Source organism: Pleurodeles waltl, chromosome 6 (genome assembly GCF_031143425.1).
Source record: "Pleurodeles waltl isolate 20211129_DDA chromosome 6, aPleWal1.hap1.20221129, whole genome shotgun sequence".
Lineage (NCBI taxonomy): Eukaryota > Metazoa > Chordata > Amphibia > Caudata > Salamandridae > Pleurodeles > Pleurodeles waltl.
Window position 1 is genome coordinate 640,274,697 of NC_090445.1, and position 13,581 is coordinate 640,288,277.

General features: G+C 45.9%; 1 protein-coding gene across 3 annotated transcripts in view; it reads left to right on the forward strand.

The window, feature by feature from the left end:
• PNPLA1 (patatin like phospholipase domain containing 1) overlaps positions 1-13,581 on the forward strand; it is a 766,735-nt gene that overhangs the window by 330,250 nt on the left and 422,904 nt on the right. For all 3 annotated transcript variants that reach the window (XM_069238978.1, XM_069238977.1, XM_069238979.1), the window contains exon 2: positions 8,280-8,512. In XM_069238978.1, the coding sequence (XP_069095079.1) occupies positions 8,280-8,512 (233 nt within the window). The remainder of the gene's footprint in view (positions 1-8,279; positions 8,513-13,581) is intronic.

Here is a 13,581-nt window from a genome sequence, read left to right on the forward strand (position 1 = left end):
CTGTGCTGGTGTTTCCTGAGGGGGGAGGCTCTGTGGTGGGTTGGGACTGTGGCAGGGTAGCCGACTGTCCAGAGGTCCCGGATGGGCCAGGTTGGTCATCGTGATCCAGGCGTGCAGAGCTGCTGTCTTCACTGTTGGCCTCTTCAGGGGGGGACTGGATGTAGCTGGCACCTCCTCTCCAGTGACGTTGAGTATGGGTTCGGAGGGGATGAAAATGCAGTGTTAATGTATCTGCGTGCACCATCTTGTGCACAGGTGTGTTTCCTTGAATGATAGTGATTTCCCTGTCAGCTTGGCCTTGTGTGAGTGGTGATTTTGTGGGCTGGGTGAGTCACTCTACTGGGCATGCTGTGGTGATAGGTGTCCATGCAGGTCTCTGTTAGGGGTCCATGCTTTGGTGTTGCATGCAGGGCTTGGTATTGGGACGGGTGGGATGTGATAGTGGGGTATATGTGAGGTGGTGGAGTGATGGGGTGAGGGTAGGGGTAGGAGTTTGTGATGGCATGCAGGTAGGGTGGGGGGGATAAAGTAGTAAAGATTTGACTTACCAGAGTCCAGTCCTCCTGCTACTCCTGCAAGGCCCTCAGGATGCATAATTGCCAAGACTTGCTCCTCCCATGTTGTTAGTTGTGGGGAAAGAGGTGGGGGTCCACCACCAGTCTGCTGTACGGCTACCTGTGGTCTTGCAACCACAGAATGCACCTTCCCCCGTAGGTCGTTCCCCCTCTTCCTGATGTCATCCTTGGTTCTTGACTGTGTCCACGATTCTCCGCCATAGCTCCATCTTCCTTGCAATGGACGTCTGCTGCACCTGTGATCTGAATAGCTGTGGCTCTACCCGGATGATTTCCTCCACCATGACCCTTAGCTCTTCCTCTGAAAACCTGGGGTGTCTTTGGGGTGCCCTGGATGTGGTGTGAGTGATATGTGTGAGGAGTGTGGGGTGATGTGTGGGGTGATGTGTTGGGGTGTATGCTGTGATGTGCGTGGATGGTGGTATGGGTGATGGTGTTCTGTGCCTCAGATTGAGTGGGTAATGTGGGTGTGTGTTTCATAGTGGTGTGAGTGTGTGGGTGTGGTGTATGTATGCGTGCCAGGTATGTGTATTGTGAATTGTCCAATGTGGTGTAGTTTTGTTAGTGTGTGTGTATTTTGAGCTCAGTGGTGTGTACCGCCAATGGTTTACTGCGGTTGAAAGACCGCTGCGGTGATTCCTGGGTCGTGATACTCTGGGCGTATTCCTGTTGGCATAACGGTGTTGGTTGTGCTATCGCCAGTTTATCACTGACCTTTGGGTTGGCGGACTTGTGTGGGTGTCTGTATTGTAGCGGAATTCTCAGTGTGGGTCATAATACCCGTAGCGGATTACCGCCGCGGTCTCGGTATGTTGGCGGCCGTCAGCACGGCGGTAGGCGGCATTTACCGCCACAGTTGTAATGAGGGGCTTTATATCACTTTTATAGTGATATCTCAACATCTAATTATTGCATTTAAATCATTTTGGCCTGCATCTTATCAGATAAATATTATGGGGGTCATTCTGACCCTGGCGGTAATTACCGCCATGGCGGAGGTCGGCGGTAGCACCGCCAACAGGCTGGCGGTGCACCGTTGGGCATTCTGACCGCGGCGGTTCAGCCGCGGCCAGAAACGGAAAGTCGGCGGTGTCCCGCCGACTTTCCGCTGCCCTTGAGAATCCTCCATGGTGGCGGAGCGTGCTCCGCCGCCATGGGGATTCTGACACCCCCTACCGCCATCCAGTTCCTGGCGGTTCTCCCGCCGGGAACAGGATGGCGGTAGGGGGTGCCGCGGGCCCCTGGGGGCCCCTGCAGTGCCCGTGCCAATGGCATGGGCACTGCAGGGGCCCCCGTAAGAGGGCCCCAAAAAGAATTTCAGTGTCTGCCTAGCAGACACTGAAATTCGCGACGGGTGCAACTGCACCCGTCGCACCTTCCCATTCCGCCGGCTCAATTCTGAGCCGGCGTCCTCGTGGGAAGGGTGTTTCCCGCTGGGCTGGCGGGCGGACTTTCGGCGGTCGCCCGCCAACCCAGTGGGAAAGCCAGAATGACCGCCGCGTTCTTTTGACCGCGGAGCGGTCTTTCGGCGGGAACCGCGTGGCGGGCGGCGACCGCCGTCCGCCGCGGTCAGAATCACCCCCTATATATTTTTCTTAACACTGAGGTGTATTTTTGTGGTGCTTTATGGTGTTGTTGTATGATTTATTGCACAATTACTTTACACATTGCCTTCTAAGTTAAGCCTGACTGCTCAGTGCCAAGCTACCAGAGGGTGGGCACAGGATAATTTGAATTGTGTGTGACTTACCCTGACTAGAATGAGGGTCTTTGCTTGGACAGGAGGTAACCTGACTGCCAGCCAAAGACCCCATTTCTAACACTTCCCTATTGGCCCAAAAGTCATCAGAATGTGGCAATAAATACGTTATTTGAATTAGAGCACTAATAGTTTAAAAATTGCATTGCCATGCTTATGAATATGCCTTGTTATAATGCAGAGTTTTACTTAGGTGATATTTGAATTTAATTGAATGTTACTAGAACAAAAGCAGCATTAAAACTTAATTTAAACTCTATATTAACAGGATATATTAAAATGATATTGAATTTCCTATATTTACCTATATTTTGCCTATTTTAGTTAGTAATATATGGCCCAAGATTAGCTTTTCTGAATTATTTTTGCCCTTTTTGTGCTTTTGTATTTTGCCCGCATGTGTTCCACCCCACATATGCATTTCTCAGAGTGGGTTAGTTGTAGAGTTTTCCGCCGCCCAGCCAAAATGTGTTTTTTGTTAATTGAATTTACTGATGATTGCTAAATCTGGGCAACACTGTATTTCTGTATTTCAGATATTCCTTTTCATATTGTGTATTGCCGCTCACAAATGTTTGGTTTTGTTACTGGTAGTTCGACTCAATTTCTTTCATCGCCTTGGGCAACTCCTGGTGATAATGTATGTTTCTAACTTTGTGCTAAAAATATCTTAAGTTATTTTGATGTTTAGCTTGTAATAAATATTTAAACTTTATTTCTAATTGGAGTTTTCTTTGTTTTGCCAAATGGGTCATACTGTCTAAATTTATTGAACGGTAATTGTAAATTTGTTTGGTGGTTATACCATACTTCACCGCTGGATTGAATGGTTTGTCAACCTCAGTGAGGATTGATTCCTGCTAAGGATGTAAATGCTGCAGTAGTTCTTAAGGTTTACCTATCCTGACAGTACAAACTCCTAAAGTCATTTTTCACTGTAATAAGGACTGTCTCTCCCATTTACTAACCCTGGTTTACCTTATTACATTTAATATGTACTATCTTTGGATGAGGAGGAGATATAGATATGCTGTTTACATTCACATGGATTGTAATTAAAATCATCTTTAATTGTAAGGTCAGAATTTGGGTCCCAACTCTGAAAATTCCACTTTTAGAAAGTTGCCATTACCTTGTCCTAACCATTTGTGCCTTCTACCAGTGTCCTGTGTCACATGACTGTGAATGGCTCTGCTGTTGGGGTTTTCTTCCAGACAGGAGCACAAAGGGTGGAAAGGATGGGCCATCCTGGCAGGATGACTGGGGAGGGGCTGTACCCAGCCTCACTTACACATCAAAGGGCTTTGCCTCCTGCACACAAATGAACCTGACCCTGAGCCTTCCCTGAATCATGTCACCTCCAGACTTTGGAGCCTTGATAGAGAAGGAGAAGACTTTCCAGATCTAGATGTTGTGGTAGGACAGGGAGTAACCGCACATAAAGCCTTGCACCAGGTATAACAATTGGACCTCCAGAGCCACTTTTCAGAACACTCCAGCACCAGTGGAAGTTTCAGAATGGCTGCCATGCTGTCACAGAGGACTGCCCCGCTGCTCAAAGGACTGCCATGTTGCCGGAGAAGGAAGACTAGACCTTTTTCCCAGTCTACCCATAGTGACTCCTGGAGTGAGTTGGTTGACCTTCTGTGTGACACAAGCTTCAGAGGCCTCCCTGCAACTGCCCAGCTGACCTGCTGTAAATAGATCTGCCCTGAGCCCTGATTCTGGCCTCTGCTGGAGTAAGTTCCTGATCCCAAAGAGGTGCCCCCAATGTCCTGGCCCCTTGGCGGACATCAGAGTGTACTCCTCCTAAAGAAAGTTGTAAATTCTAAAGTTTGGGCTCCTTGAGACCGGGAACATGCCCGATCGCACCATGACTCTGTCATCCATTGTGACCACCAATGCTACGTTCCAGTAAGCCCTGCTCTTCACGCCTATAGTGACGACTGGCAACATGAGACCCACACTTAGTGCTATAGCAACAACAGCCCAAGACAACCGCCATTGTGAAACTACAGTGAAACGGCCGGCCACGACGCTTGGCCATCTCCTTGAGCTACAGTGCCAGCCATCCATGTTGCTCAGCCCCTTCCTCATGGCCTCTGCTAACATGAACAAAACTCTTTCCATCAGACTTAGAAGGTAACTTGTTCAACTGGACCAGCCTGGTTCCTTATCTTACCTGCACTCCATCGTGGTAGGCCTGAATTTGTGATATTCCCCTGATAAAGCACGTCCCATGACCATGAGTGGCACTGTTAGACACTATTTTCACTAAAAACTTGAATATCTTCAGTTCTACTGATTGGATTGCTGTTGCTCCGGTATCATTTTATTCATCAAAATGTAATCTATGTTTCTAAATTGGGTTGGGATTTTTCTTGCATTGTGTTTTCACTTTATTACTGTTTGTGTGCCACGTAAATACTTTATAACATGCCTTCAAGTTAAGCCTGACTGCTTTATGTCAAGAGGGTTAAGCGCAGGCTGATTTAGTGACTTTTTGAAGTTCACCTTAACAAAGATTATGTGGGTCATTATGACCCCGGCGGTGAGTGTTAATGTTGCGGTAGTACAGCCAACAGGCTGGCGGTACATACCGCCACATTATGAAAATGGTCGTTGGTTCAGTAGTTAATGAACCCTAAGCCTGATAATAAAGACAGCGTGGATTCCCTAAAAAACCACAGAGACCAGTCCAATTTTTAAAGTCTTCGTTCTGGCATTGGTTGTTCTGTTTGTGCCCTTTGGGGAATACAAGTGCCAGAATGCAAAGCTAAACACTTGATTTCCTATCGCTTGGACCTAGAAAACTATAGAAGTCTGCAGAGGAGGTGGGGTGTGAGGGATGGGGCTCCAAAGCACACCCATCCAGAAACTGCCACGTGAGTTCTGACGTGTGATAACCCAGCCTCCAGTTGATGTGCATAACAAAAACACAGAACTTTGAGAACGATGGGGCGGGCCAGGAACTTGGATAAAAAACAGTATTCTGCAATTATTTTGTTTGCCTTTTGTCTTAAGATAAACACAATTCAAAATATAAAATATGCCTTTAATGAAAGTAAAAGCAAGTTAAAGGAATCAGAGGAAAATGAGCTTGTTTAAGTTATGAAAACTCATTTGATTAATTCTATTGCTGCAGATGTCTTTGTGCTTAACCATATAGCCACAGAACTAAATGCTTCTTGGAGCAATGAGGAATAGTGCAGCTGCATTATAATGCTACAAAGTCTCAGCCTCTGATTGAAAGAGCTGTGAATTGGAAAGTTATATGTACCGCAAAAAAAAAGAAAAACAATTGTGACTGTGAAACCTCAAACAACTCCATCATTTCAGGCCATCTACTTACTCCCAAAGAGCCCTTAAATGTTCCAATTAACCAACTACACATGTTTACATTTCTTTGAGAACCCAGGCACCCTGCAGAGGTGGCTTGTTTCTTCTTTCCCTCGCCTCGCCCATCATGGTGCCATGGTGTTAGAAAATAAGTGGTCCCATCTCTTCCCTTTTAGCCTCCTCCCCTCATGCTCGGCATTAACCATTCAGAGACGGTTGTTTAATTTTAAAAAAACATGGGAAACTGATTATGTAATAATACAAGCATTAGCAATGCAATGGGTCTCGCATTTGCTCGAGTTAGAGCTATTAGCGCTGTAAATTTCTAACTGGACTTTTCTTGCCACATAAAATGAAAATGAAAAGTAAAACAGTTGACATAAGCAAGCTTATTCAAAGCCCCATGGCCACCATGAGCATGAACGCGAAGGAGAAAGAAGTTCGCTAGCAGTCAGACATATCGGTAAATGTGCAATTATCCATGTAAAAGGGTCTGTCCCTAAGGGGGTAACACAACTGCCCCAAGGAGGGACAAACTTAAAGCATTTACCAATGGTAACAAAGGATTTTTGAAAGGCAAGCCCATGAACGAGTGAAAGTGATGGCCATGAGGTGGGCTTGGTAAAAAGCCCACATAGATACCAACACGTCAGGAATGCAGTGCTTGCAGATTACTATGCTCGACCTAAAAAGGGCACTTTCTGGACCAAGAGCTACCTTTCTGCAAAATTTGGGGTAATTCTGTCCAGTGGTGCAGTTGCTATCGCTGTTCGAAATCCCCATGGTAAAATGAATGGGGAAAACACTTTTTGGGACCACCTGCTTTTGGGGTCACAACTGTGGGTAAACGAATTGCTCTTAAGTTCACTATGCCACCCCAGTTTGGACCCAGCCATATGCAAATCAGTTTTGACCCTGTTCCCCATGGGAACAGTCCAGCCTGAACTGTTGACTGGTGATGAGTGTTTGAAAAGTTTCAATACTCCCTCCATCATCCTTTTGTGTGCCACTAAGTGGCCAGGGTTTGCCCAGACTTTGGTCCCTTGCTCACTGTGTCACTGGACTCAAGCTAGTCTGGCTGAAAAGGAGTGGTAACCCTGAAACCGGTCCCAGGATGCTTGTCTCTGACCCAGGGAGGATCTCACCTGGCAGTTCGGGCTGGACTGTTCCAATGGGAAACAAGGTCAAGACTGATTTGCATATGGCTGGGTCCAAACTAGGGTGGCATGGTGAACAAAAGTATGATGGATTAAACCCAGATCTGTGACTATGGGTGAGTGAAAAGTTTCAGCACTCCATTCATCATCCTTTTGTGTTGCTAAAGTCACCCTAAGTGGCCAGGGTATGCCCAGATGTGGGTCCCTTGCTCACTGTGCCACTGGACTCAAGCTAGCCTACCTGAGGTGGGAAATTCCCGGTAACCGGTCCCAGGATGCTCATCTCCGGTCCAGGACCTGGCCTGGCAGTTTTGGTTGAACTGTTCCCATGGGGAACAGGGTCAAGACTGATTTGCATATGGCTGGGTTCAAACTGGGGTGGCATGGTGAGCAAAATAATGATAGATTAGTCCTAAATCTGTGACTGGGGATGAGAGCTTGCAAGGTTTCAGCACTCCTTCCATTATCCTTTTGTGTTTTTATGTTATAGACCGAGGACCTGCAGAGCACCAGAAAATAGAGTCTGATAATTTAATTTTTTTCATCTGAACTAGCAAGTCTTTAGTGCCTTGACACCCTTGGGTATTTGTGTGCTCCTATAAATCAAATTCATTTCAATGGCAGCCACGACTTGAGGAGACAGCTCGTTGCAAACGGCCGTACACACATTCAAAAGGTCTTACACACTATAACAAGTTTCAGTTTCTGAATTAAAGAAAGGGATGACCCACACCTTGTTATCTTCTAGTTTTGGTAAGTAGAAAATAAATTCACTGCTGTCATTGTTGTCCAGCTTCTTTATGCCATCAAGCCATGACCCGAGAGATTCTATTCAATTCACCTTGTCTACTTGCTCCTATAACTGTGAACACTTATAACTATTGGGTAAATAAGAAAATAAATATACCTATTACTGCCCATTGAAATGTCTCCACGTCCTTCTTCCTTTGCCTGGATTCTGAAATGTGGTCTCTACTGAACTCCATAGAACATACTGTTCTATGTAGTGCACCTGAACTTTGAGATACCGCTGCTACAATAAACATGTTTTCTGTAAAGTTCTACACTGCTTCATAGAACAAGATCAGTTCTCTATCAAATTCCATAAATATATTCATGTATTTTGCATTTAGTCATTTATAAAATCAAAAGTGATATCAGATTGCCAAGGTTATTTTTATATTTTTTTGCACACATAAATAAATATTGCTTATGATTTCTGTTTTCTAGAGCGCTTCAGTGTCTATTTTTAAGTTTTATACGAAGAACCTATCAGAAGTGGGGTTTTATGTCTGTGTTTTGAAAAGTAATTAATTGGAGAAATGTCCTTTAAACTGACAATTGCATATATGCAATACTAGAATGTAGTAATATTAACATCTTCATTAAAAGTAGCGTATTTCCTTTAACATTTGTGCAATTACCTTTAATAACAATTTCTCCCCTCAGAGGATTTTCAGAACTTTGTCACTGAAGCTGGAAAGAAAGCCCGGGAAAGCACGTGTGGTCCTCTGCTTCCAACATTTAACCTGCTTCATATTGTACAGAAAGGGCTCAACAGGTTCCTGCCTGCTAACGCCCACCAGCTGGCTTCAGGAAGACTCCACATTGCCCTTACACGATTGTCGGATTGGAAAAATGTCTTGGTGTCCGATTACAGATCCAATGAAGAACTCATACAGGTAATATTATTGTATGGTATGACTTCAGCCATGGTTAGTTGGACATAACTATGGGCCTGATTTAGAGTTTTGCAAATGCGTTTCTCCCTCCTGATTTAGAATTTTGCAAATGGGTTTCTCCCTCACAATGTGGTAGAGATCATGTCCTCGTTTTCACAAGTGCATTATCTCCTACGGCACTTGTAATATAGTGGACGGGATATCTGTCATGTTGTGTGAGAGCAACCTGCCTGCCAATCTGTAAAGTGAGCCTATATCTTGATGGGCATTCAAGATAAAAATTTGCAATAATAGCTTGCCATTTCTATGATTAGAATGCAAGAGTAATTAAGAGGTACACAAAGTTATTTGTATGACTATTAGTAATACATAAACTAAAAAATGTAAGCTAGCTCCAAGATCTCAAATTGTCTCATGGTTTGTAACTCATTAAGCCTTTTTTTTTTTTTACAAGACAATTGTATTACTTTTATTTTGCAAACACAAAACCAAACAGGACAGTTTATGGGATTAACCTCACTCTGCATTTGTCTCAAGCCTAAAGTAAGTCCACCACTTCCTCCAGATCGTAGTGGGTTTCTGTGGGTACCCCGGTGTCTGGTAAACCGATTGTTCAATCATGGAGCACCAGTCCAAGCCCACCCGCCACTCGCCATTCAACTAGGTTGGACTTCCATTTACAGGCAATGTCTCTCTTGGCCACCAGTGTGGCTACCCCCACCAATATCTGTTCAGCACAGGGGCCTCCTAAAATCTTCCAGGATGCCCAGCAGGCCAACTCTAGGTGACAGTTTAAACTCCTTATCCAGAATGGGTTCCCTCTATCCCAAGCCAATTAACAATGCCTTGCTTTACTTTGTATTCTAGTACCTGTAGTATGGTATTCTCCAATTTACAATCCAAGAGTATGAGTGCCAGAATGTAAAGAAAGAACAAAGACTGGTTGCGCTCAGGAATTAATGTAAGTGTCACATAAAGTGCATTAGCTACACTCAACCCATCCACCCAAAAAAGCAGCCCCACGTCATGTCTCATATATCCAGTCTTCTTCTGCCTTTTTACCCAATAGGTCATTGTATTAGAAAACTTACTGTTTCATGCTGTAAGTATGGATTATAAAATCAGATCATGTAAGTAGCTTTGGTTAAACTGGCTATACATGTCGCACATGATAGCCATACTTATCACTCTGAGTTGCATTGCGCATTCCTAATATGTTCTTGTGCATGGCTGTACCACATACAAGCATAGCTATCAGACAATCAAGGCCAGAATGTGTTGGTTGTCTGAAGTACTTTTAAGTGCATCTAATAAACACTAGAGGGGCACTATTAGTGCAAAACACAATAAAGCATACCATCCTAACCTGCAACACTAAGAGAGGCAGACAGGTTAGACACCATAAATATTCATACTGTTTTCAGCCCCTAACACCAGAACTGAAGCTGTCCCATGCAACCCGGTCATGGTTCTTTCGCTTGTAGTCTGTAACTTGTAATGCTGCATATACAATATGCAAAAAAAAATCTACACTACTGTTACAAATGGGGTCTCTACTTGGCAGAGTTATACACCCTTGTCCAAGTAGGGACCACAATCTTAGTCAGGGTAAGTCACACACAATCCAAATTATCCTGTGCCCACCCTCTGGTAGCTCGGCACTGAGCACTCAGGTTTAACTTAGAAGGCAATGTGTAAAGTATTTGTGGAATAAATCATACAGTAACACAGTGAAAACACCACAAAAATATACCACACATGATTAGAAAAATAGATGTTACTTATCTGAATAAAATAAGGTCAAAATTACATAGATTCAATTTGCACAAGTTGGAATATCACTTTTGCAAGTTTAAAAAGTCTTACATTTTGGAAATCAACAGTTGTCTCTTGATTACACAAACACCTGGTTTGCATAAAAAAATAACACACGGAGACCGCAGAGGAGGAGGTGCGTGGAAAATTAAGGTGTGCGTTAGATTTTCCGACATACACAGACGTGTCATTTCTTTCCACGCTGCAAGGGGCTTGAACCATATTTTGGCATGCAGTCTAGGTTCCTCACTATGATGTAGGAATCTTTTTGACAACCAGGGACGATGCAGGGAAATCCTTGATGCGCTGGAAGAAGGCACAGGCTTTGTGTTGATCCAGTAGGCGATGCATCAAATTTCCCATCGCAAGACAGGTGCTGTGTCGAATTTCCACTCAGGAAGTCAGGCTGCATTGTTCCAGTTCGGCTGTGAGTTGTTTCTGGCAGGCTCTGCATCGATCTGGCAGGCGTTGTGTCTAATTTTCTGTTGCAAGTCAGGTGCTGCATCGAGTTTCCACTCGGGAAGTCGGGCTATATCATTTCTCGGTCACAAGGCAGGCTGTGTGTTGTATCCGGCAGGGTGTGCGTCGATTTTCAGCGCACAAGGAGTTTCCTGAAGAGATTAAGGTGGTCATTATGACCCTGGCGGTATTTTAACCGCAGGGCCAAAACGACGGGAGCACCGCCAACAGGCTGGTGGTGCCTCCCGGCGTATTTTGACCGCGGCGGTAGTGCCGCGGTCGCACCGCCATCCGCCAGGGCAGCGCTGCTTGCAGTGCTGCCCTGGGGATTACGACCCCCCTACCGCCAGCCTGTTTCTGGCGGTTTGCACCGCCAGGAAGAGGCTGGCGGTAAGGGGTGTCCTGGGGCCCCTGGGGGCCCCTGCACTGCCCATGCCACTGGCATGGGCAGTGCAGGGGCCCCCTAACAGGGCCCCGGCCAGCTTTTCACTGTCTGCATAGCAGACAGTGAAAAGAGCGACGGGTGCAACTGCACCCGTCGCACGTCCGCAACACCGCCGGCTCCATTAGGAGCCGGCTCCTATGTTGCGGCCTCATTCCCGCCGGCCCAGCGGGAATGTCATAATGGGGGCCGCGTGAGTGCGCCCGCATTGGCGGCCGCACGGCGGTTACCGCCGCCCGCCAAGGTCGTAATGACCCCCTAAGTCTTTTTGTCCCTGAGACTTCAGAAAACAGGAGTCAAGCTCAATCCAAGCCCTTGGAGAGTACTTCTGAGTAAAGTCAGAGGCCAGCAGGGCAGCCGGGGAACAGACGGGCAACAGCAAGGCAGCAATCCTTCTCAGCAAAGCAGTCCAGATGAGTCCTTTGGGCAGCCAGGCAGTTGCTCTTGACAGGTTGCAGGTTCAGGTCCAGAAGTGTCGGAGTTCGTGGGGTCAAAGACCTAGTTTATATACCCAAAAATGCCTTTGAAGTGGGGGAGACATCAAAGAGTGATTTTGAAGTGTACAAGTTCCCCTTTCAGTACAGTCCTCTCTGCCAGGGTCCGAGTAGGGGGTTTGGCACTCCATTGGGTGAGGGCAGGCCACTAGCCTTTGAAATGTAAGTGTCAGGCCCTCCACCCTTCCAGCTCAGGAAGACCCATTCAGTATACTGATGAGTGCAGGTGTGACTGAGTGTCCTGTGTTTGTGGCTGTCTGGGTGGAATGCAAAAGGGAGTTGTCGACCAACCCAGCCCAGACGTTGGTTGGAGACAGGATGAAAGGCACACATGGTTCTTAAGTGCAGAGAAATGCTCACGTTCTAAAAGTGGCAGTTCTAAAATAGTAATATAAAATCCAACCTCACCAATAAGCAGGATTTTCTATTACCATTCTGGACATACTAAATATTACCTGGTTACCCCCTTCTGATCAGAATCTACCACTTAAAAAGTATATGAGGGCAGTCCTAATGCTAGTCTACGTAAGGAGCAGGCCTCACAGTAGTGGAAAACAAATTTAGGAGTTTTTCACTACCAGGACATCTAAAACACATATGTCCTGCCTTTTACCTATACAGCACCCTGCCCTATGGGTTACCTAGCCCCTACCTTAGGGGTAACTTATATGTAGAAAAAGGGGAGTTTAAGGCTTAGCAACTACTTTTAACACCCAAGTCGAGGTGGCAGTGAAACTGCACACACAGGCCTTGCAAGGGAAGGCATGGTTAAGGGGCTATTTATATGGGTGGCACAATCAGTGCTGCATGCCCACTAGTAGCATTTCATTTACAGGCCCTGGGCACATGTAGTGCACTTTACTAGGGACTTATAAGTAAATCAAGTATGCCCATTGGGTATGAATCAATGTTACCATGTTTAAGGGAAAGAGCATTTGCACTTTAGCACTGGTTAGCAGGAGTAAAGTTTGCAGAGTCCTAAAACCAACAAAAACAGTGTCAGAAAAGTGGAGGGAGGCAGGCTAAAAGTTGGGGGATGACAACCCTAAGGCTGTCAGGTCAAACAACTACCACTTTACTTGGAAACTGAGGGCACCAGAGGTGAGGGATGCAGCAGAACTTGCTACTCCGATCAGGTGCACTCTGACCTCATCTGCAGGCCTCCCAAACACTACTCACATGCTTCGAAGGGGGCCTGCATGCCAGATAAGACAGGATGCTGTCAGAGGTCCACAACTTTCAAATAGACAGTAGAAAAGAACATGTTAGAAATTGATTCTCAAGTTGGCAGAGGTATACACCCTGTCCACGTAGGGCCACAATCCTATCTCTGGGTAAATCATATACACACCCTAATTTAACCTGTGCTCACCCTCTGGTAGCTTCACACAGAGCAGTCAGGCTTAACTTAAGAGGCAATGTGTACAGTATTTGCGGAACACAAGCACACACAGTTACACAATGAAAACCTCCGGAAAAGGACTCCACATCTGTTTAGTAAAACAGAGAATATCTAGGTAAAACAAGACCAAAATGACAAAAATCCAAATAGTAGAAGTTGAGATATGAATTTTTAACGATTAAGGGGGTCATTATGAACATGGCAGTAAACACCGTTACCCGCCGTGGCGACTATGAACAGAAACCCGCCATATAAAGATGCAAAAATCTGAATCCGTCCAAAAATTCCAAGCTACCAGTCACCGCCGGACCTTGTCGGTGAAAATGCAGGACATCCCACCCCACTACCGCCGAGCACACAAACTCCCCGCCCTCCAAATAATGATGCACAAATCACTGCAGCGGTCAGTAGAAGTCGAACGACCATTGGCGGTACAGACCGCCATGGCCAGCAGTGG